Raw genomic sequence first — 23,201 nt, 5'->3', positions numbered from 1 at the left:
AGTAGAGGATGCCGTCATACAGCACGAACATGCGGCACGTGCCGTCGGTGCGGCGAGATTGGACTACGGCGATGATGGACTGTAAAGATTCGTCGCATTGTTGTTCAGCGTGCATGTCAGTCATGTCAGTCAAAGCCATCACACAGGTCACGGGATCGTGCACAACAGGATCAGGAGGGTCCACGGGGTGACACGAGAGGCAGTCAGCATCCTTGTGGAGGCATTCAGTCTTGTAATAGACACTAAAAAAAATTCCTGGAGCCGCAAAGCCCAGCGACCAAGCCATCTAGTCGGGTCCCGAAGGGAAGACAGCCAGCAGAGTGAGTGATGGTCTGTGACGACCGAAAACGTGCAACCGTATAAATATGGCCGGAACTTGGCGACAGCCCAAACTAAAGCCAAGTACTCCCACTCGATGATGGAGTAATTTCTCTCTCCAGGTGACAGCAGGCGGCTGCTGTAAGCTATCACGCACTCAGTACCATTCTGTTGTTGGGCGAGAACAGTGCCGATGCCATGGCCGCTTGCGTCACTGTGAACTTCGGTCGGTGCAGATGGATCAAAGTGGGCAAGTATGGAAGGGGTGGTCCGAAACCCGATGAGAGCGGTGAACGCGTGAACCTGCTCCGGGCCCCATGAGAATGGTGTGTTTTTCTGTCAAAGGCCAAAGGCCAAGCAACTTTGGCGAAGTTTTTGAAGAAACAGCGAAAGTAAGAACACAGGCCGACGAAGCAGTGCAGGTCAGAAGCAGAAGTTGGGACAGGGAAACTGCGTGCGGCACAAACTTTTCTGGATCTGGTTGGACACCGGATGTGTCAATGAGGTGTCCCAACATGGTAATCTGACGGTGCCCGATTTGTCACTTCGTGGAGTTCAGGCGAATGTTGGCTTTTCGGAAGACAGCAAGAATTGCAGCGAGTCAGGTAAGGTGGCTGCCGAATGTGGGAGAAAAAACAATAACGTCGTCAAGGTAACGGACACAGCTGGTCCAGTTGTAGCCTCGCACAAGAGAGCCCATCATAAGTTCAAATGTCACAGGAGCATTGCGTAGGCCAAAGGGCATGACTTTGAACTCATATTGGGGACTTTGGGGATCAGCAGCCCAAAGCTTCGAGCTAACAGTGTGCTGTTTTTCTAGGCTCCGACTGCCCTGAGGGTGCGCAGCACTGGGTTTAACAGCGTCGGCTGAATGGTCTTGGTTCCTGCGGATTGCTGATCAACGAGACACGTGCACTACTACCTCGTGCCGTGTATTGAAATCGCCATCTAATCAGGTACAATCAGCAGTTCATCGGTCCTGTTACTGCTCGTCGCCTGCAGCACCCTCTAGTCGGCTGTTCTGTTCTGTAAAAAGGATCGCCTACGCCGACCGAGCGGGATTTGCAGCCCAAGGCTTCGAGCTAAGAGTGTGCTGTTTCTTTAAGTGAGTGTGTAGCAATGTGCCTCTTTAAGGTATTTTGAATCGCTAGCTGGCTGCAATTCCCCATTGTGTCCATTGTCATTGACTGACTAGTTATGGGTATTGATTTTTGCACTTACCGCGCCCGCATTGGCTGTTTCATTCAACCGAGAAGAATTGCGGAGCCATGCAGCCTTGTGTGGCTCCGGTCGTGTTCCTTTGGTAGGCGCTACTTCGTGGGTGGAAGCCTACTACTTTTCCTTTTTTCTCTTGTTCATTTACTGATCTGTGGGGGAGATGTTGAGGTTAATCCGGGTCCAGATAGGACTGACCAACTTATGACATTAATGAAGGAACTTACAGTGTCAAACGAGCGATTTCACAAGGAAGTGACAAATAAACTTAAAGATATCCACACTACTGTGACAGACGTCAAAAGGCGACTCTCGAAAATTGAAGAGCGACTTGAGACTGTTGAAAACTTGAGTGAAAGCGTTACACGGCTGTCGGTTCTGTTCTTCAAGAACCTACAGTGCAGTTGAAGAACATAGAGCAGAAACAGATTCAACAAGCAAACATCGTTGTGGATGACTTGAATAATCGAATGAGGCGAAATAATCTCGTATTCAAGGGTATTCCCGAACAAGCTGCTGAAAAGTGGAGCAATACGGAAAAGCTTATTTCTGAATTTATCACGGCAAACCTGGGTATCGAAGCAGGTGAAATAGAGCGAGCCCACCAAGTCGGTCAACGTAAACCCGATCGCACTCGGCCCATTGTGGTTAAATTTCTGAACTTCAAAGACAAAAGCAATATCTTGAAAAACTCTTTCAAACTAAAGGACCTCGCAACCCCTCGAGTCTGGATTGAAGAAGATTTTTCACTGCGAATGCAACTAATCAGAAAAACGCTCTGTGATTTCGCACGCGCGAAGCGCCAGCAGTAGAAAAATATAAATTGCAGTTTGATAAGCTTATAATGGGCAACGGAACTTTCACAGTCGACCCTTCAAGCAATGAAGTGGTCGCCATCCCTAGACACGAGGCTCCCGCGAATGGTAATTGACGTTTCAATGCAGATGACAAAAAACTGTCTATTACTGTGGCAAATTTCAGAAGTATTTTCAGAAAACAGGATCACTTTTGTGCTTTTGTCGAGTCCTGCTCAGCTGATATAATACTGGGAACAGAGACATGGCTGTCTTGCGATGTGCCCGATAATGAATTATCTCTTTCTAAAAACTTTATTTTGTTTCGAAAAGACAGGGTAGTAACACGAGGTGGTGGTGTTATAATTGCAGTAAAAAAAGAATTCCAAGCACACCTACTTGACACGGGTTCCTGTAGAGAAATTTTGTGGGTCATGCTTCAGATCTCACGTGTAACTTGTGCCGTTGATGTTTGTTATTGTCCTCCAGATTCGCAGGAAACGTTCATTAAATGCCTTAATGAATCGCTAAGCTTTGTATGTAACAAATTTCCCAGCTCACCTATTATTCTTGCTAGTGACTTTAACTACCCTGGAATTAACTGGGGGACGGTTACAGCTGAAGGCGGCCCAAGGAAAGCAGAATGTAAGGATTTTCTTGACATCATTTCTTCGTACAGATTAAGCCAAATAGTTTCCTTACCAACACGGGGGGATGCTATCTTCGATCTTGTGCTGACCACTGAACCTGTCAACGTGTCTGCTCATGTGTCAGACTACATTAGTGACCACAACGTCCTTCACTGTGAATACGATATGAAGCACAAAACAAGTGTACAGGAAAACAAAACCATTTATGATTATGCGCGAGCAAATGTTGAAATGATCACCAGTGAGCTCTCGGCTTCTTGTGCAGAATTCTTGAGCGGCATGCATAATCATGATAGTAATGATAACTGGATGATTGTTTGTAACAAGCTGACTGAACTTCAAAAAAAGTACATACCAAAAATACAAATAACTCTGTCTACTGGAAGTGCGTGGTTCACCTCTCATGTAAGGCGCTGTATTAATAAAAAAAAGCGCGCTTATTCAAAAGCTAAAACTTCGACATCTGATGATACCTGGAAGTGTTATCGGGAACAATCCAAGTTATGCAAAACAGAAATTGAAGCAGCCAAAGACAAATTTTTCAACCATGATATTTCGAACATGTTAGTCCACAACACAAAAAATTCAGGAAAGTAATAAACCCCAAACCATCATCATCAGGCTTCATTTCCATAAAGAACGACAGTGAATTCCTTCCATCATCGGAGGTCGCTAGTGCATTAAATTATTTCTTCTGTTCCGTTTTTACAAGTGAACTTCCCGTTCCCGCTAACATTGAACTCGGTTCTGTTACCTCCATCATGAGTGATATCGTTGCTATTGATCGTCTTTCTAACAGCTCGGCTCCCGGTCCAGACGGAATCTGTCCAAAACTACTAAAAATGACTAAACCGGTGTTATCTCGCATTTTCGCTGCTCTTTTTCAACAATCTATTGATTCAGGATGTGTTCCTAACGAATGGAAAATGGCTAAAATAATTCCAATCTTTAAGTCCGGTGACCCGTCATCTGTCTCAAACTACAGACCTATTTCACTGACCAGTATTCCATGTAAACTTTTAGAACACATTATATCATCAGCAATTATGAAATACCTAACCGATCACAATCTCCTCTTCATTAACCAACACGGTTTCCAACGGGGTCGCTCATGTGAGGCGCAGTTATTCGAGCTAGTCTCTGACCTGCACCAAGCTATCAACGACTCCTCACAAATAGACGCCATATTTATTGATATTGCGAAGGCTTTTGATAAGGTAGCTCATAACCGTTTATTATTAAAACTTCGCCATTTTAAAATAAATAGTAGGATTACGAATTGGATTAGTAACTTTTTAACTAACCGGTACCAATTTGTAACTGCTAATGAATTTTCTTCTCCGCAATCACTAGTTAAATTTGGAGTGCAGCAGGGATCTGTATTGGGACCAATTTTATTCCTGCTATACGTCAACGACATCAGCAATAATATTAAGTCTACAATAAGACGATTTGCAGATGATTGCGTAATTTATAGACGAATAATTAACTCTTTCGACACTGACATTTTGCAATCTGACCTCGCGAAAATTACCGACCGGTGTAAACAGTGGCAAATGGAAATAAATGTTTCAAAAACTAAGGCTATAGCTTTCACTAGATCTAATAACCCTAGGGCTACCTGTTACGTGATGAACGACATTAGTATTGCACATGCGCAAACAATAAAATATTTGGGAATTCATTTATCTTCAAATGTTTCATGGAATCATCACATCGATGCGATTACTAGCAGCGCTTGTAAAACCCTTGGCTACATTAGGCGTAACCTCTACTCGGCAAACAAGTCCACTAAATTATTAGCCTATACGACACTAGTTCGTTCGAAAATGGAGTTCGCATATTTTATTTGGAATCCGCATCAATCGTACCTCATAAACAAGCTCGAGTCAGTCCAAAACAGAGCAGCCCACTTCATCACGAAAAATTACTCATGAACTTCTAGCATCACTGACATAAAAATATCTCTAAATCTCCCCTCACTATAATCGAAGGCTGACAGGACTTCGTTCCCATTTTCACAAGCTATATCACTGCTGGTCGTCTTTCAGCGCATGCCACATCAGGCCCGCCCATCGTATCTTCCTGCGCCTTGATCATTCCTTAAAGTGCAGCCCGTTCTTGCGCGCACTACCTTCTTGAGACACTCGCCCCTCTTTCTCGTGATATATCATTGGAATATTGACACGTGTACTTATCTTTATCGAGCGACCACGTTTGGCCGCCTAACAAATGTTATCGCGCAGCTCAGGACGCGCTTGCATGTAAAAGAAGTTTCTGGAATGTTATCGATGGTTCCGTACACTGTCTTGCCCCGCAACATGTGTAATCTGATTGCATGTATGCGCGACGCGAATAGTGTAGAACTTTGTGGAAGACATGCGGGTCCCATCGGTTAATCTGGAACATTCGACGACTGATCTATAAAAGCCGACACGCTTGACCCGCTGATCAGATTTTTCTACGATCGCCGACTGTGTTCGCCGCTCTCGTTGTGCTATAAGTGTAGCCTGTTTTGTGGGCACAGGTTCGCCCAATAAAGTCTAGTTTTGCCTTTCACAGTATTGCTACTGTGTTCTTAACGTCACCACCACGTGACATCTGGTGGAGGTGCTTTACGTTCATGTACCGGACGCCCCCGACAAGCCTTAATCCAAGCCCGGACGGCAAAGACAACACCAGCGCCGTCCCGGAACATCGAGCAAGCCGTCGGCTACAGCAGCTGCCCCCGGAACACGGAATTCTACCAGAAACGACCAAGAAGATCGTCAGAGTAGTTCGTTCAGAGACAACCAAGAAGACAGCCGCAATGGCAGCCGGAGCAGCCCCAATAGTTCTGCAGCAGCCCAGGGAGTCACCGACGTTCCGCGGTTCCACATTTGAGGACCCGGAAAGCTGGCTGGAGACGTATGAGAGGGTCGCTACGTTTAACAGCTGGCACAGCGACGACAAGTTGCGGCATGTCTATTTCGCACTGGAAGACGCCGCCAGGACCTGGTTCGAGAATCGAGAAGCCACCTTAACGACATGGGACCTGTTTCGAAGCGGCTTCTTGCAAACGTTTACAAGCGTCGTGTGAAAAGAGCGAACCCAAGAACTACTAGAAACCAGAGTGCAGCTGCCAAACGAGATGATCGCGATCTTCACGGAGGAGATGGCCAGTCTTTTCCGGCACGCCGACCTGGAAATGTCAGAGGAGAAAAAAGTACGCTTCCTGATGCGGGGCGTCAAGCAAGAACTTTTTGCCTGACTTATTTGTAACTCGCCGGAGACCGTAGCTGAGTTTTCTGCAGAGGCGTCCAGGATCGAGAAAACTCTATAGATGCGCGCCCGGCAATATAACCGCCAGGGGCTCACGCCGCAGTACGCCATCAGGGCCAATGTGTGCGAAAAACTGCGCAAGGTCCTGCCTTCATCGCATCCCCAAGTGGCTTCGATCGCCGACATTGTGAAAGAAGAGGTGCACCGATCGCTTGGAGTTCCCGAGCTGCAACCAGAATTACCGCAGCCCCAGCCAGAAGCGATGACATACGCCGCCGTCGCACGCTGTCAAGGTCCCCCTCCGCAACCACGCCAGGGCCCTGCAACGACGCAATTCCGTCGTCCGCCGCCACCGCCAGCACGCCCACCCATCGCCCAGCGCACCTACGCGAGGAAGACGGACATTTGGCGAGCCCCCGACCACCGCCCGCTCTGCTATCACTGCGGAGAAGCCAGCCATGTGTATCGCCGATGCCCATACCGGCAGATGGGACTGCGAGGTTTCGCCGTCAACGCTCCGCACCCGCAGCAAAGTGAACGCCCTCACGATATCACCGACTACCTCGCTGCTACTCAGTGGAGCTCTCGACGACCGTCGCGTTCGCCATCACCAGGCTGCTACCTCTCGCCGCAGCGCCAACCATACACTGACCCAGCCCGGAGCCGGTCAGCGAGCCCATATCCGGAAAACTAAAAGCAGCAACCGATGGAGGTGCAGTTGCTGTTCGTCAAACTGATGAAGATCCTCCGCCGCCGATGAAGATGACGAAGAAACCATCTCGAGCACCTAATGACGACACGCCGCCGTCCCGACGAAGTCAGGCAGCCAAGACTACACCGACGAAAGACGACTTGACGACGCGACGTTCCAGCTTCAGTTCAACACAACGCAGCCGTGATCCGACGCCAAGACCCAACTACAATGCCAGACAAAGAACCACCGACCTCGACGTACTTCTCGATGGCCACGCAGTCACTGCCTTAGTCAACACAGGGGCTGATTACTCCGTAATAAGTGGACACATCGCCGCCCAGTTGAATAAGGTTAAGACTGCATGGGAGGGCCCCCAAATTAGGACCGCTGGAGGACACCTCATTACGCCGACTGGAATCTGCACGGCAAGAATAACCGTTCATGACCGGACTTACCCTGCCACCTTTGTTATCCTCCAACAGTGTTCACGAGACCTCATTCTCGGCATGGACTTCCTGAACCAACATGGCGCAATCATAGACCTGAAGTCAAAATCGATAACGCTGTCGGAAGATCAAGCGATATTGCCGGAGAGCTTTCGTAGTCACCACGCCTTGAGTGTTCTCGAAGATCAAGTGAGCATCCCGCCTCACTCGAGCACTGTTATTTCGGTTGGCACCGAAACACCCGCTGATGTAGAAGGCGTCATCCAAGGTGACCAACGTCTACTGCTAGACCGTGAAATTTGCGTCGCAAGAGGGATCGCTCGACTGCATGGAGGGAAAACTGAAGTGTTGCTGACAAACTTCAGCCAGGAGTTCAAGCACATCAACAAGGGCACGACGATCACGTACATCGAGGAAATTCTGGAAACCAGTAATGCGTTTGTCCTCTCGGATTCTGCCGCATCTACCCCGACGACCATGGTTCCCGAACCAGAGTACGACATTAATCCAAGTCTCCCCGTGGTTAAGCAACAGCAGCTCAGAAGTCTGCTCCGACGATACAAAGGCTGCTTTTCAATGTCATCGAGGATTCGACAAACACCAGTCGCCAAGCATCGCATAATCACCGAGGAGTGCGCTCAACCACTCCGCCAAAATCCTTACCGAGTTTCGCCGCGAGAACGTGCAGCTATAAGAGAACAAGTCCACGAAATGCTGCGCAACGACATCATCCAGCCGTCGAAAAGCCCGTGGGCATCCCCTGTTGTCCTGGTAAACAAAAAGGACAGAACCCTACGTTTCCGCGTCGATTATCGTCTTCTGAACAAGATCACGAAGAAGGACGTATACCCCCTCCCACGAATAGACGACGCATTGGATCGGCTCTGCAACGCTAAATACTTCTCATCGATGGACCTCAAGTCTGGCTATTGCAAATAGAAGTCGATGAAAGAGATCGCAAAAAGACGGCCTTCATCACCCCAGACGGCCTATGCCATTCGGACTGTGCTCGGCGCCTGCAACGTTCCAGCGCGTCATGGACACGGTGTTGGCAGGATTGAAGTGGCAGACCTGTCTCGTTTATTTGGATGACGTCGTTGTCATCGCCGAAAATTTCGACGATCACCTCAGGCGGCTTGCGACAGTACTAAAGGCCATCAAGTCGTCAGGGCTTACTCTGAAGCCGGAAAAATGCCACTTCACTTACGATGAGCTTCTGTTCCTAGGCTACGTAATCAACAAATCTGGTGTCCGTCCAGACCCGCAAAAGACAGCTGCCATCGCACAGTTCCCACAACCCATCAACAAGAAGGCAGTGCGTAGATTCCTTGGCATGTGTGCCTACTACAGGCGCTTTGTCAAGGACTTTTCATGCATCGCCGAGCCGTTGACACGTCTAACTAAATGCGATGTTGAGTTCAAGTGGGAAACGCCGCAGGCAGACGCATTTGAAGAATTCAAACGACGCATGCCGTCGCCGCCGGTACTTGCGCACTTCGACAAGTACGCCGATACAGAAATCCATACTGACGCCAGTAGCCTAAGCCTCGGTGCCGTTCTAGTCCAGAGGAGAAACGGAGTCGAACAGGTGATAGCTTACGCTAGCCGGTCACTGTCAAAAGCGGAAGGCAACTATTCTACAACCGAAAAGGAATGCCTCGCCATTGTTTGGGCTACAGCTAAATTTCGCCCTTATCTTTACGACAGGCCATTCAAAGTCATCAGTGACCATCACGCATTGTGTTGGCTAGCGAATATAAAGGATCCTTCAGGACGACTGGCGCGGTGGAGCCTCAGACTACAAGAATACGACATCCCTGTAACCTACAAGTCCAGACTAAAACACTCCGATGCCGATCGCCTATCACGCGCACCCATTGACCCGCCGCCGCAAAATGACGAGAATGACGACGCCTTCCTTGGAATGATAAGCGCGGAAGACTTTGCTGAACAGCAACGGGCAGACCCGGAGCTAAAAGGCCTCGTCGAATATTTGGAAGGGCAGACCGACGTTGTCCCCAGGGCATTTAAGCGCAGATTATCTTCCTTCACGCTTCAAGACAATCTACTCATGAAGAACTTCTCACCAGTCCGCGCCAACTACCTTCTTGTTGTCCCGTCAGGACTTCGTCCAGAAGTATTGCACGCCCTACATGACGATCCGACCGCTGGACACCTTGGATTTTCCCGGACACTATCGAGGATACAAGAAAAGTATTATTGGCTGCGCCTGACCGCCGATGTCGCCCGTTATGTCAGAACATGCCGAGACTGTGAGCGACACAAGACACCGCCGACAAGGCTAGCCGGATTACTACAGCCAATCAAGCCTCCTTGCCAACCATTCCAGCAGATCGGGATGGACTTGCTGGGACCCTTTCCGACGTCAATAACCGGAAATAAGTGGATCGTCGTGGCGACGGACTACCTCACCCGCTTCGCTGAAACTAAAGCACTGCCAAAAGGTAGAGCAGTTGAAGTGGCGAAATTCTTTGTCGAAAACATCCTGCTGCGACATGGCGCCCTAGAAGTCCTCATTACCGACAGAGGAACGGCCTTTACAGCGGAGCTCACCCAAGCCATTCTGAAATACAGTCAGACAAGGCACAGGAGGACAACGGCCTACCACCCGCACACAAATGGTCTTACGGAGCGGCTGAATAAGACCCTCTCCGACATGCTAGCGATGTACGTCGACGTCGAACACAAGACCTGGGATGCTGTCCTGCCGTACGTAACATTCGCTTACAACACGGCGGTGCAAGAAACAACACAGATCACGCCGTTCAAGCTGGTTTACGGCAGGAACCCGACGACGACGCTCGACGCCATGCTGCAGCACGTAACTGACGAGGAGAATCTTGACATCGCTACCTATCTTAAGCGCTGAAGAAGCTCGACAGCTCGCCCGCCTACGGATCAAGAACCAGCGGCGTACCGACAGTCGACACTACAACCTCCGACGACGCTTCGTCGAGTATTAGCCCGGCGACTGTGTTTGGGTATGGACACCAATACGCCGACGAGGACTCAGTGAGAAACTACTGCGACGCTATTTCGGACCTTACAAGGTCATCCGTCGTATTGGCGCACTGAACTATGAGGTTGTGCCAGATGGCATTTCGCATTCACAGCGGCGCCGCGCACGATCTGAAGTGGTCCACGTGGTGCGCCTTAAACCCTCTTATGGACACTGACGAACTTCCTTATTTTGTTGTTTTCTTTGCTACGAGTGATTCTTTTTTTATTACTTTCGTTTGTTTGCAGTATCGGGTCGATGCTTTTTAAGAGGGGGGGCAATTACACGTGTACTTTATCGGGCGACCACGTTTGGCCGCCTAACAAATGTTATTGCGCAGCTCAAGACGCGCCTGCATGTAAAAGAAGTTTATGGAATGTTATCGATGGTTCCGTACACTGTCTTGCCCCGCAACTTGTGTAATCTGATTGCATGTATGCGCAGCGCGAATAGTGTAGAACTTTGTGGAAGACACGCGGGTCCCATCGGTTAATCTGGAACATTCGACGACTGATCTATAAAAGCCGACACGCTTGACCCGCTGATCAGATTTTTCGACGATCGCCGACTGTGTTCGCCGCTCTCGTTGTGCTATAAGTGTAGCCTGTTTTGTGGGCACAGGTTCGCCCAATAAAGTCTAGTTTTGCCTTTCACAGTATTGCTACTGTGTTCTTAACATCACCACCACGTGACAATATGTTACCACATGAAATCGTATCAGCTCTAAGTCACGATGATTTCCTAACAAAACTAAAACAGTATTTTAGCGTACTAACATAGTATTCTCTTGCTCATTTGTTATAGGGACCACTGTGTTGTTGCGCGGCTTTATTTATGTTTTTTCTCCTCACCATATTTTGATGTTCCTTGCACAAATGGTTTTGTTCTGGGTTAGCGCAGGGTCACTGTACTGCATAAAATCTTTTCTGCTTGTGCTTTTCATTGTTTCGTGCAGTATCTGCTGGTATGTGTATGTTTTTATGAAGTATTTTTCCTTGTACAAAGTGACCAAGTTACGTTGATTTTGTGTAACACCCAGTTTAAATCTATATGTATCTTCAGCACTTAGAATGTGTCGTTGTATTGCTTTTACCGGTTTCTTTTTGTTTGTTTTCCTGTTTTTCCGCTTGTGTTCTTTTTATTGTAGCATGCATTATCTGTTGAAATGCGTATACTGTACATATCACTAATTCATTGTAACACCCCTTTGTAATGCCCGCATGGGCCTTTAGGGTACTTGAATAAAAATAAATATATATACAAGCCATCCGGCGTGATGAAGGCCGTCTTCTCGCGGTCCATTTCATCAACTGAGATCTGCCAGTAGCCAGATCAGAGATTGATGGGCGAGAAGTATTTAGCTCCATGCACGCAGTCCAAGGCGTCATCAATGCGTGGTAGTGGGTAGATGTCTTTTTGCATTATCATGTTTAAGTGGCGATAGTCGACACAAAAATGCCAGGTACCATCTTTTTTTTTCACAGGTATGATAGGTGAAGCCCAAGGGCTGGCTGATGGCTCAATGACCCCTTTGCGGAGCATTTTGTCCACTTCTATTTGCATAACTTGATGTTCAGCATGCGATACCTGATAGGGAAGCCAACGAATAAGATTCGTGTCTCCAGTGTTTATACGGTGGACAACAACAGATGTTTGGCCTAAAGGCCTGTTGCTGAAACCAAAGATATGACTGTACGATTCAAGAAGGAGACGTATGTCCGTGGCCTGTGCAGAGGTGAGGTCAGGTGCAATCATTTTCTTGAAGTCATCCGTTAAAGAACCAGAGCTGTGAGCTGCAACTGGCGCTAATAAGCCACTCTCGGCATTCAGACTCTCAATGCCAAATTCAGAACCACTAGAAACGCTGGCCAAGAACATGCCAGCCGGAATCACTTGAGGGCACAGGCTGAAATTGAGAAGCAGAAGAACAATGTTGTTATTAGTAACCGTGACCAAAGTATGTGGAACAGCAACGTTCCGGTTCAAAAGCATGTCGATGATTGGGCGAAGCACATATTCACCGTCAGGAACCTGTGGCTGGGCGGTCAAAGTGACGTAACTGCCTTGGGTGACAGACGCACATCGTGAAGCGAGCACAAGGGCACTGGGGTGGTGCTCGGAGCATCGGCAAGTTGAGACAGTTCCAACTGAACAATGCCGATCGCGCAGTCGATGAGAGCCAAAAAGTCCAATCCAAGGATAACGTCGTGAGGGCAGTTGTCGATCACAGCAAAGAGAACAAAAGTAGGGTGGCCAGCTATAATCGAACGCGCAGTACACATTCCAAGAACAACCAGCATGCCGCCGTCGGCCACACGAAGCAGTCAAGCAGCTGCTGGAGTGACGACCTTCTTTAAACATCTACGTAGACTAGCACTCATCACAGTTACGTGGGCTCCAGTGTCGAAGAGTGCTTGGACAGGTATGCTGTGTATTTTAACGTCAACTACACTTCTCCTTATGGGCACAGACAGAGGATTTGCTGCAATAGTAGGCAATGCAGCACCACTTCCGAGGGCTGCATTTCTTAGTTTTTCTACGAAAATTAGGTTGTTCCTAATGGCCCATTAGTTTTCAGAAAGGGTGTGGCCAAAAGCGATAGGGGATGAAAGGCGATGTGGCTGCGGCGAACGGGAAGATGGGCGACGTGTTTGTGATGAACGAGACTGGTGTCTGCACGGCGATGGTGAGTGACTGTATCACGTGTTCCTATCAGAGTTGTCAGCACTGTTAGACTCGGCGGCGGGTGAAGCATTGCGGGCATTTCCATCAAAATGGCTCAGGTTGGTCGGCGTGCAAGGTGTTGAGGGCCACGAGTTGCGACAGTATCGGGCGACATGACCAATGCCGCTAAAGGTGAAACAAATCAGCTGGTCATCCACAGTTCTCCACTCAGCCGGCTTGCAATAACACGGAGAGAAGCGTCGGGGTAGAGCAAAAATAGTAGAAGGGCATTCGTTAGCTCTTGGATTGGCGACAGCACATACAGAATGTAAATCAATGTTTTCAAGTTCCTGGCAAACGATGGCTTGTACGAGAGGAACGGAAAAAGTGGTAGCATCAGGGCTACGCAAATAGAAAGCTGCGGGCGCCATCGCATCCAGTTCACATCGAACGATTTGCACCAAGTCCTCTGTTGGCGATGCATACTGCTGTGCGGGTTGATCTTCACACATCGACGTTGCGGCAGTATTGGGATGTCTGGCAAATGGGTGCAAGACGCGTTGGCTTTTGGCCTGCTCGAATTGTTGGCACTCTTTAGTGATAGCATCAACTGCAGAGCAGCTTTTGCACGTGAGCAGGTTAAAGGCGTCGTCAGCAATGCCCTTAAGCACATGCCCGTGCCCGACCTTCTCAGCTTCTGTCATGTCGTGATCGGCTTTACGACAAAGTGTCAGCACATCCTGGATGTACGAGACATAGGACTGCATGGGGGATTGGGCATGGGAGGCCAGTTCCTGCTTTGCGGCAATTTTACAGCCGGCTGGTTTGCCAAACAACTCTGTCAGCTTCTCTTTGCATTGGTCCCAGCTGGTTAGCTTCTTTTCATGGTTTTCTTACCACACCTTTGCTGGGCCTCTTAGGTAGAACAACAGGTTAGCTAGCATTAGTGTTGGGTCCCATCTGTTGATTCCACTCGCGCGTTCATACATAGCCACCCACTCTTCGACGTCAGCGCCATCGGTCCCGCAGGAAGTTCCAAGATCCTTGGGTTGCACAACCACAACCACAACCGAAGCTAACAACGATGTAGCTGGCGACGGTGACGTTGGAGGTGGCAACGACGTTGATCCCGCATGCTCACCGTCATTCATGGTGCAGACGGTGATGCGACGTCCACTGTGGAGCTACATTTCCAGCCGTGGTACCCTGCACCTCCCACCAATATGTTTCGGGGATGTTGCGAGTACAGAAAGACTATATTTACAATATATATACAGGATGAGTCAGAGTAGTTCAGATGGCTGAGCACCAACAACACGCACAGCAGCCAGTGTCTCCGATCTTCTTCTTCCTCTCTCTTCTTTCATCCTTCCATAAGAATATCTGCCCAGAAGACATGCGGAAGGCTTGTACACATCATTGGATGACTGCTGCAATCATATAGGGGTTGCACAGTGTCTTGTGGAACAGTGTGCTCTCGCATGCTCTTAAAGATAAAAAGCACACTAACAGGAACCTCACAGCTGTTACCAATATGTTACCAGTATATTACCAAGGCATATTTTTCAATACACATTTGGAAGAAAGCACCAGCGGCAGGTAACGTTTACGTGCAATATGTCGATAGTCCCTGGCAACTTGTCAAATGTGTAGAAAGACATTCACAGATATCGGTTCAAAATAGCATTTTCTGTATTCTAACTGGCATGAGGCATATTCTAGGGCATAATATACACGGCTAAGTGCCCCACGACAAGCTCTTTACCCGCTGAATAACTTTAAATGTGATTGCTGCTGGAATGTATTCATGGATACGCACGGTTGAACTGCAACAAAGTAGTAGTGTAGATAAAACCTATCTCATGTTCTGATGGCATGTCACAGTCCTCTCGGCAATGCATTGTGGCTAAGTGTTTCATGTGTTTAGCAAAAGCAAGTCACAAAAATTCCCGGGCTTCGCTGCATACACCCAACAGGCAAAAAGCACTGCGCGGAGCACTGACTGTGCGGAGGAGATCCTCCTGAACCCGCACGGCATATTGTGGCCACCATGCTTTTCTTTCTAACCTTTTGTACTATGGTTAGCCAAGTTCGGTAGAAGAGAGGCTTGACCCCAGTTAACAGTCAAGGCACATACTATGCAGGTGGCTGCAAATGAAGCAGACGACAGAGCGCCTTTCCTCATGGATTCCCATAATGCCTTACTGGCAGCCGCTTGAGGGCACGTGCCACTTTCTAAAGTCACCTGTTGGTACAGCTGTTCCACCACTGCTGCCTCCATACACTGCCCAGCTTTGCATTTCGAGACAAAATGTTCACCGTGTTCCTCAATGTTCATCACTGCCACTCAACGCCGTCGTGTTGGGCAGTTATGCATTGGAGCCACATTTGACATTCTCTATTCTGAGGGCAACTGGGATAATAATGATCTGTTCAGAATAAAACTAACTACTTGGCATTTGTGGACATTTTCACAACATAATGCATTCTATTGAATTGCAGAGTTCGGTTATAACTTTGAAAGAAGTTCCATGACACTATACATAAGTTTATGGCATGTCCGGAACACAAATACAACCAACATCACCCTGTCTTTTTCATTTTCTGTGCTGCCCCCTGCCGCACACTTCTGGAAATGTTTTGGTAGGGTGCCGGGGCTTTCGCCTGTCGATTTGCGTACCAGCACCCATGATGGGCTTGCGTTGGTTGTGCATTTTGTGGATCACGATTAATTATTCATGGCTTCTCTGGGGCAGCATGTAGTTCCTAGAAGTCACGTAGAACTCACTGGCTACTTGGTGAGAAATCCTGATTGCACTGTTGTGCCAACCGTGCTGCTGATAAAGGCACGCCAAGTCCCCTCTGCCAACACAGCCAGTCTTTGTAATCTGTTGTCAACGATTTATGGGGGCAATTGCAGCTCGCTTTTTATAATGGTTTTACACATTCTTTAGACATTTTGCATATTCAAGAGGTCTTCAAGTGCAGCCTTCCATATTGGATTTACCAAAGCGGTGCACTTGTTTACATCAACATCTCGACAGATCGTCGTTAGCTTCAAATAAACAGCACATTGTTGATATTAAATAATGTCAAAACGTAAAGAAGGCCTCAAGTCTACTATTGTGGGCAGGAGCAGCAACGCCTCTTCTAGGCTTGCACTTGAGGCCTTCTTTATCAAGAATAGCGATAGGTGTATAAGTAATCCTTCCATGTCATTACTTGATGCCGAATTTGACTTCTTGCGCAACCGCCTTGATGTGCATGTGCCTGTTCTTTTTTGTTTGGCATGCGCATGCGTGACAAGAGGATATATATGTATGATTCTATCCTTCCATTAAACATTTGTGAGTGTAGCGCTTGTCTTTGTCCACCTTTCTTATCTATTGCGCGAGGTTACTACTTCAATTGTGTTGTTCCAGAGGGCTCAACCAGAAGTCTTTTGGGAGCTGTTCATAAACATAGAAAGGGTCTACAGGCTGCAGAGTTCGCTCGCAAATACGTGAATGCCATCGCTGACACTGCTGGTAGTTGAGTGAGGTGGTTGTTTATGCTGTACCGAATGCTTCCCATTCTTGTTTCCCATTTGAAGTAGAGCTAAACAGTGCATCTCTGGTATTAATTAATAAATGTGTCACTGTACCAACATGTACAGACTTACGTATCTACATAACGTTGGGACAGCTGCATCTCTACTGATGTCTACTAATGTTGGCACAGCTGTATGTGTAGCCACTTCTTTGCTTAATGTGTTACACATTGTGCAGAGTAAATAGTAGTTGATTTCAAATCGATAAAGCCAGAACCGAACTATAGAAGCAGTTTCCTTCATCCTAACTGCTTACCTTTAATTAAAGTTCAGGTGCACCAGTAGCAGGCACACGGACTCTTTTTTTTTTTTTTGCTGCATGTTGCCTATCACATAGCCTGACATTTGCTGAACAGGATCAACATCAGCAAAAACTTCGTGTGCACGGCTTGTTAGGGCTGAAGTTGGTGCACTTCAGCTTCGAAGGCATGTTTCGGCTCCCATCTTGAGCGTGATTACTTATATATGCAAGTGAAGGCTCTGTGGCTATGGCGTTGCCAGTTCGATGGCCGATTGTGCCAGGATTCGGTTGAATGATGGACAGTACGCTGATTTTGTCGGTGCTGTCGACACAAAAGCCCGTCAAGACTTTGTTGGCAATGTAATGTCTTTGAAGTGTTGCCCCAGTGTAAGGCAGGTGTTTTTCTATAAGTTTGCTAGCCATCAATGAAAGGCAGCTGCTACATGGTTTACGGTGCAGTCCAAACGAAGCCATGGCCACTTGCCATTTTAAACGTGGAGTTGCAGTAATATGGTATGCAAGTTTTCGGCCCCGCATTGGCGCAAATTTACTGATGGAGTTGCAGCACAATACGAGTGCTTGCAGTAGTGCACATTCGTGTGCTTTTGTTTTTTTTTTGTGGCACCTGCACCCTAGACCGGGCCGCACGCGCGACCCTTCCCAAGCACTTTGTGGCTAGTGCACGGGCCGTTACACCGTGAGGAAGGCAGACTGAAATGAAGCAGCACACCTGCACGGTGATCGAGAAGACGAGAATGAACAAGTTTGAGCTAGGCTCGAGCACTGGTGCCATGACCAGCCGGCTGAATCAGGGCCCATCATAAAGTGCTATGTGTGCCGTAAAGTAACTAGGTCAAAACTTAACTGATGACTTTTTGTTGATTAGTTGATTATGCATGTCGATTTTTCATGCAAGTTGTGTCCCCCACTTTGAGTAATCCAGCTCAGGGACTACAATTATGCTACCTGCCACAGGCAGTTTTTTAAGAATGCTGGACAGTCTAAAAAAGAACCACATTTTTCTCATTGTCATAATCAGAGAAATGCTACATTTTTCTTGGTAAGAAATTGGGTGGGCCATCCGCACACCCTTTGCCTTGTACTTTGAAGCCAGAAAAACTGCCGCTTGAAACAGTGGTGGGTATTAGCGTTCTTTCTGCCTCCTCTTTACCCACCAGACGATTCAATCAAGTACGTCACTTCTGTCACAGTCAAATTAATACGGGGAAAACATGGGGAAGGCGGGAGATGGAAATTCAAGGCGATGAGCAAAACGAGAACAAAGTGAAAGCAGCAGCCAACGTTTCGACATGTGGACTTGTCTTCTTCAAGGCGACATGTGCTTTCCTCGCCACAGTATATATAGGTGGGGTTCTTCTAAAGGAGAGAGGGTGTAATGCAGGTGGGTGCGGCAACGAGTGAAGGTGTGTTATCATGTCGAATTGAGAATAAAGGAGTGCTGTGCACAAGGCCAGGGACCCGGCCGTCTGTCAATCACATGTCAACGCCCACGTGTTAGCCGGCGTGTCCCGCCAGCTGGAAAAAAAAAAAAGGAGAGAAAAGGAAAAAAAAAAGATGCTAAGAAACCGAACGAAGTGTTGTTGCCTATAGCTTGAAATTTATCACAGCGAATGTCAAATTAATGAAATTCAACTGTGCCACTGACAGTGAGCCCACTTGTTGCGAGGGACAAGTTTCATCTGAGATGCTGTACCTTGAGGCCCCGCGATGCTGGCAAGAGGGCGTCCTCGGGCACGGTGACCTCCTCCATGATGATCATGCCGGTAGCCGAGGCGCGCAACGAGAACTTGCCCTCAATGCGTGGCGCGGTCAGCCCCGGGGTGCCCTTCTCAAGCACAAAGGCCCGGATGATGCCATCCTCCTCACATTTGGCCCACACCACAAACACATCGGCTTCAGGTGAGTTGGTGATCCTGCAGAACAATGCACCTGTTGGAGTGTTTGCAGAGCTCTAACAAAATTTGCAAGCTGTTTAAAACAGATCCTTCGCATCACAGATTGTCTGTAAGGTTGCATACAAGATTAGTCCACATGTCTTCATCAGGAACCATCTGAGCTGCCTCAGTGGTGCAAGATGTCTCACACTGTGTACACAGCATAAGAATTTATAGAAGGATGTCTGTAAGTTGGAATGTGCGCGTGTACAAAACCAGGCATTCCAAGTTGGATTATAAGGGAGAGAATAGGGGAAACGATGAGCTGTGCAGGGACACTTGACTTTCTCCTCACCCACGTTGCTTTCCCCGCTTAGCGGTGCGTAGCTGGTAGTCACGGAGTAGTACAATGGAGGGTGCCCGGCTGACATAACCACTGGCCATCCCAGAGGGAAGCGAAGAACTAAAGGGCACACAAGCCACCACGATGGGCTTGCCTTGCAATGCATCACCACATGCACGCTTTGCAAGCACACATCACAAGCTGCCCAAGGGTGGACTGTGCCCGATGGGAACACATCTTCAGCGTGCACTTTTTGACTCTCCAATGTTTTTGAGCATAATTGGCTGTATGGCCTTGTCACAACCTGGCAAGAATCAAAGCACACTTAATTTCCAGATCACAAGTCTGGGCTAACACACAATCCATCAAATTTCCATCCAATTTCACTCACACCTCTTCCACGTAGAGTTTTTGAACATATTGTATTCACTCACCTTATTAGTTTTCTTGAGTCGAACCAGTTTTTTACACCCTCACAACATGGCTTCCGCAAGAATCTTTCTTGCAAAACACAGCTTGTGGTCTTTACTAATGGCCTGCATCATTTGCTCAATTCTGCATTTCCAATAGATTGTATTTTTTTACATTACTCTAAAACATTTGATAAGGTTAGTCATCAGTTACTACTTTTTAAGCTTGGCCAATTAAACCTAGATCCTAATGTGCTCAACTGGATTCGACCTTTCCTTTCTAACCGTACTCAGTTTGTTTCTGCTAATACTGTTGATTCACCAGTCCAACCACTGCTATCGGGTGTGCCCCAGGGTTTGCATTGGGACCCTTACTTTTCTTAATTTTCATGAATGACCTACCCAGTAACATTTCATCAAATGTTTGCCTATTCACAGATGACTGTGTAATTTACCAAAAAATAGATAACCAAGAAGATGTTGCCTTACTCCAGACCAATTTAAATAACATACTTGCTTGGTGTCAAACGTGCAACATGGAATTAGAACTACCATCTTGCTAATACATCTCTTGAGTCTGTTTTATCTTACAAATATCTCAGTGTTCATATCTGTAGTAACCTATCATGGAACCATCATGTAAGGTACATCATCGCCAAAGCTGACCGTTCACTAGGGTACTTTCGAAGAAATTTCTATGTAGCACCCCCATCATTTACCTAAAAAGCTTCTCTACACCACTTACATCCATCCATCACTTGAATATACATAGTCTATCTGGGATCCCGATGATACTACACTGATAAACAAACTTGAAAGAGTGCAGAATCATTCCATTCACTTCATTTTATCCAATTATGACCGCACAGCCAGTGTCACCATGATGAAGTCACTGCTTAATGTTCTGGAATTTACTATTCAGCGCAAAATATCCCGGCTCACTCTTTTTCATAAAATTTACTATCGCAACAATCATCTTCGTGAACAGCTCATTAAAACCTCTCCTTTCATATGAGCTAGAATTGACCACCTCCAAAAAGTTGATGTTCCTCATAGCAGAACTGTGACCTATTCACTTTTAACCTCGGACCACCTCCGAATGGAATCAGCTGCCAGAAACAGCTACAGTAAAACCTCGCTAAACCGTACCCGCTTAAACAGTAGTTTCATTTTAAAAGTAGTAAAGTCAAATCCCCGATTCAGCGGCCATTGAACATAATATGTTTTGTATCCACATAAACCGTACCAGCTTATTGCGTACGTATCGGTTAACACGTAGTGTTTCCACTTTGTGTCGCGCAAACACGGCAATGCTTCGTCTCCATCGGGCGGCCGGCAGAACAACAGGCCTCAGAGATCTGAACAACGGCCTCCAAGCGCCCTGTGCGTCTGTGCGTGAAGCCACATCAACATCATTTCGGTGCCGTCCCAGAGAGCATTGTGGCGTCGTGTAAGATAGGACTCGCGTCATGCCGGAGCTCGGATAAAAAAGACGCCAGGTGCTTAGCATAGAAGAAAAATTAGACATCCTTCGTGCTGCAGAACGCGACACGAAAAAGTTGGTGCTGGCACGCGACATGGGTCTACCGTTGACTACGGTGTGTGGCATTTGGAATGTGAAGAAGTTGCTCAGCAACGCTGCTGCGACCGCAAAGAGATGTTGTCTGCGAGATTCGACTTTTCGCCATCGTTGCCTCTGTTTAGCCGAAGTGTCGCCTAGCGACAGTGATAAAGACGGCACGGAAAGCGACAGCACGGGCGATTCAGGTCCGACAGTGGCAGAAGCCGCGCATTACGTCAGCCTCACGAATGCAGTCATTGGAACAAGAACAACACCCCGCAATGAAAAGGTGCCCTGCGACTTCTGCAACACTACCGTGCCCGCACACGGAGAATATGCAACACTAACGAGGAATCAGCAATGCGAGTGTTTGCTGAGAAGAGGGGGCTGGTTGAAAAGCTGGCTCGCAGCTTCAGTAAGTTTGAGACCGCTGTCGTCGCTGCTAGGCCACCGCGGCATCAAATGAAAATAACACTTTTGTCGAGCGAAGTAAATAAATACTGCACGTTTCTTCCCCTTTCATCGCACTCTCTCTTCCATTTTTGACAGGTAAGTGGGCTATCTCATGCTATTTCGGTTAACCAGTACTACCGTTTATAGTACGTACTTTTTCGGAGCTCTGGCCAACTACGGTTTAATTAGGTTTCACTGTACTGCTATACGAATACATTACGCTTTACGTGTTTTTTTAATAACATGCTTAACATTGCCTAATTATCTGTACTCAATTTGTTCTTCTGCATAGCCAGTTCTTTTTTTTTAGATCTTGAAATTACTCTGCTTTTTCTTAGTTGCAACTGTACATTTTTTGTATGAATTTGTCGATTGTTCCTGCTCCTTACTGTTACTGTATCTACATTTTTTTTTCCAATTTTGGTCTGTAGTATGCCCCTCTCCTCTGTAATGTGCAAACACTGAGGGTAAAATAAATGAAATAAATAAATAAATAGCTCACAGCATGGCAGCCTCCACTGTGAGTACAATTCACTTCCAGGCAGGGACTGGCTGGATGGCTAGACCTGTAGTTTCACAGGTATAGGAAACCTTGCTAAAATACAATATAAAAGCCTCACTACAAAGAATATATCAACATGTTACTTGTAAAAAGTGCCAGAAACTCAGATATGGGATCATTTGGATCCTATAAAACAAGTACAGTGCAACACAGTGAATATAACAATAAAAAAACAATTCGATAGGACAACACACAGCACTACAAAAACGTCAATTGATTTCTGGAAAACTGCATGCTCCAGGCACCTCCTTACCAGGTCTTTGAACCATTGAGTGTGTAGGTGCGTGCAGCAGGGTCATGCCGAGCACGGGTCTCCAAGCCCCCTGGGTTGCTGCCATGGTTGGGCTCGGTGAGACCGAAGCAGCCCAGCAGTTCGCCTCGTGCCAGCCTTGGCAGGTACTTCTGTTTCTGCTCCTCTGTGCCAAACAGGTAGATGGGCAGCATCACCAAGGAGGACTGCACGCTCATGGTCGAGCGATAGCCACTGTCCACCCTGTCAAGAAGGAAAGACATGCACATGTATCATTCTCCAGATTGAACGGCTTTTGAAGTGCAAGGCACCTGAAAAGTGCTACAGCACATTTGCCTAGATTTTGCACACCTTTGACACAGTGGCTTCGTCTGCACATTTAGGCCTAGGTGATTACGAGATGTACCATGCATTACGCAGTCCCAGGAAGAAGGAAAAACTGAGCAGACGTTCTGGAGCTGCAATCCTCGGCAGCAGATGGACCGTCAACATGGCAGTATTCGAGGTGCCTCTGCCAGCGAAGCCTTGCAAGCCTTTTAGATCACTCACGAACTATGACGCTCAAGTCCCATGAGAATATTTGCCATATAATAAGCCAGTTGCTATGTATATAGTACTATAAGGTAGTGTTAAGAGGAGCTAAAGATATGCAGATCCCACACACTGTGGGAATCGATGTAAGTTTTTCCGTACTGGATGCTTTGATTGATGATAATTAGCAGCAATGTTGATGGCTAAAGCTCAATTTGTTCCAATGTTTAGGCTAGCACGAGAGTGCTGAGTTGATGTTAAATGCTACCTTGCGTGCACCACTGCTGTTTGTCTGCGTAGTACAC

General features: G+C 47.3%; 1 protein-coding gene across 2 annotated transcripts in view; it reads right to left on the bottom strand.

Annotated features, from left to right (window-relative positions):
* Positions 1-23,201, bottom strand: part of LOC142576686 (glutaryl-CoA dehydrogenase, mitochondrial) — an 88,762-nt gene that overhangs the window by 22,970 nt on the left and 42,591 nt on the right. For both annotated transcript variants that reach the window (XM_075686919.1, XM_075686918.1), the window contains exons 4-5: positions 22,369-22,608; positions 18,606-18,825 (exon numbers count right to left, since the gene is read on the bottom strand). In XM_075686919.1, coding sequence (XP_075543034.1) covers positions 18,606-18,825; positions 22,369-22,608 — 460 coding nt within the window. The remainder of the gene's footprint in view (positions 1-18,605; positions 18,826-22,368; positions 22,609-23,201) is intronic.

Source organism: Dermacentor variabilis, chromosome 3 (genome assembly GCF_050947875.1).
Source record: "Dermacentor variabilis isolate Ectoservices chromosome 3, ASM5094787v1, whole genome shotgun sequence".
NCBI lineage: Eukaryota > Metazoa > Arthropoda > Arachnida > Ixodida > Ixodidae > Dermacentor > Dermacentor variabilis.
The sequence above is the reverse complement of the archived record's forward strand: the minus strand, read 5'-3'. Positions and strand labels throughout refer to the sequence as shown.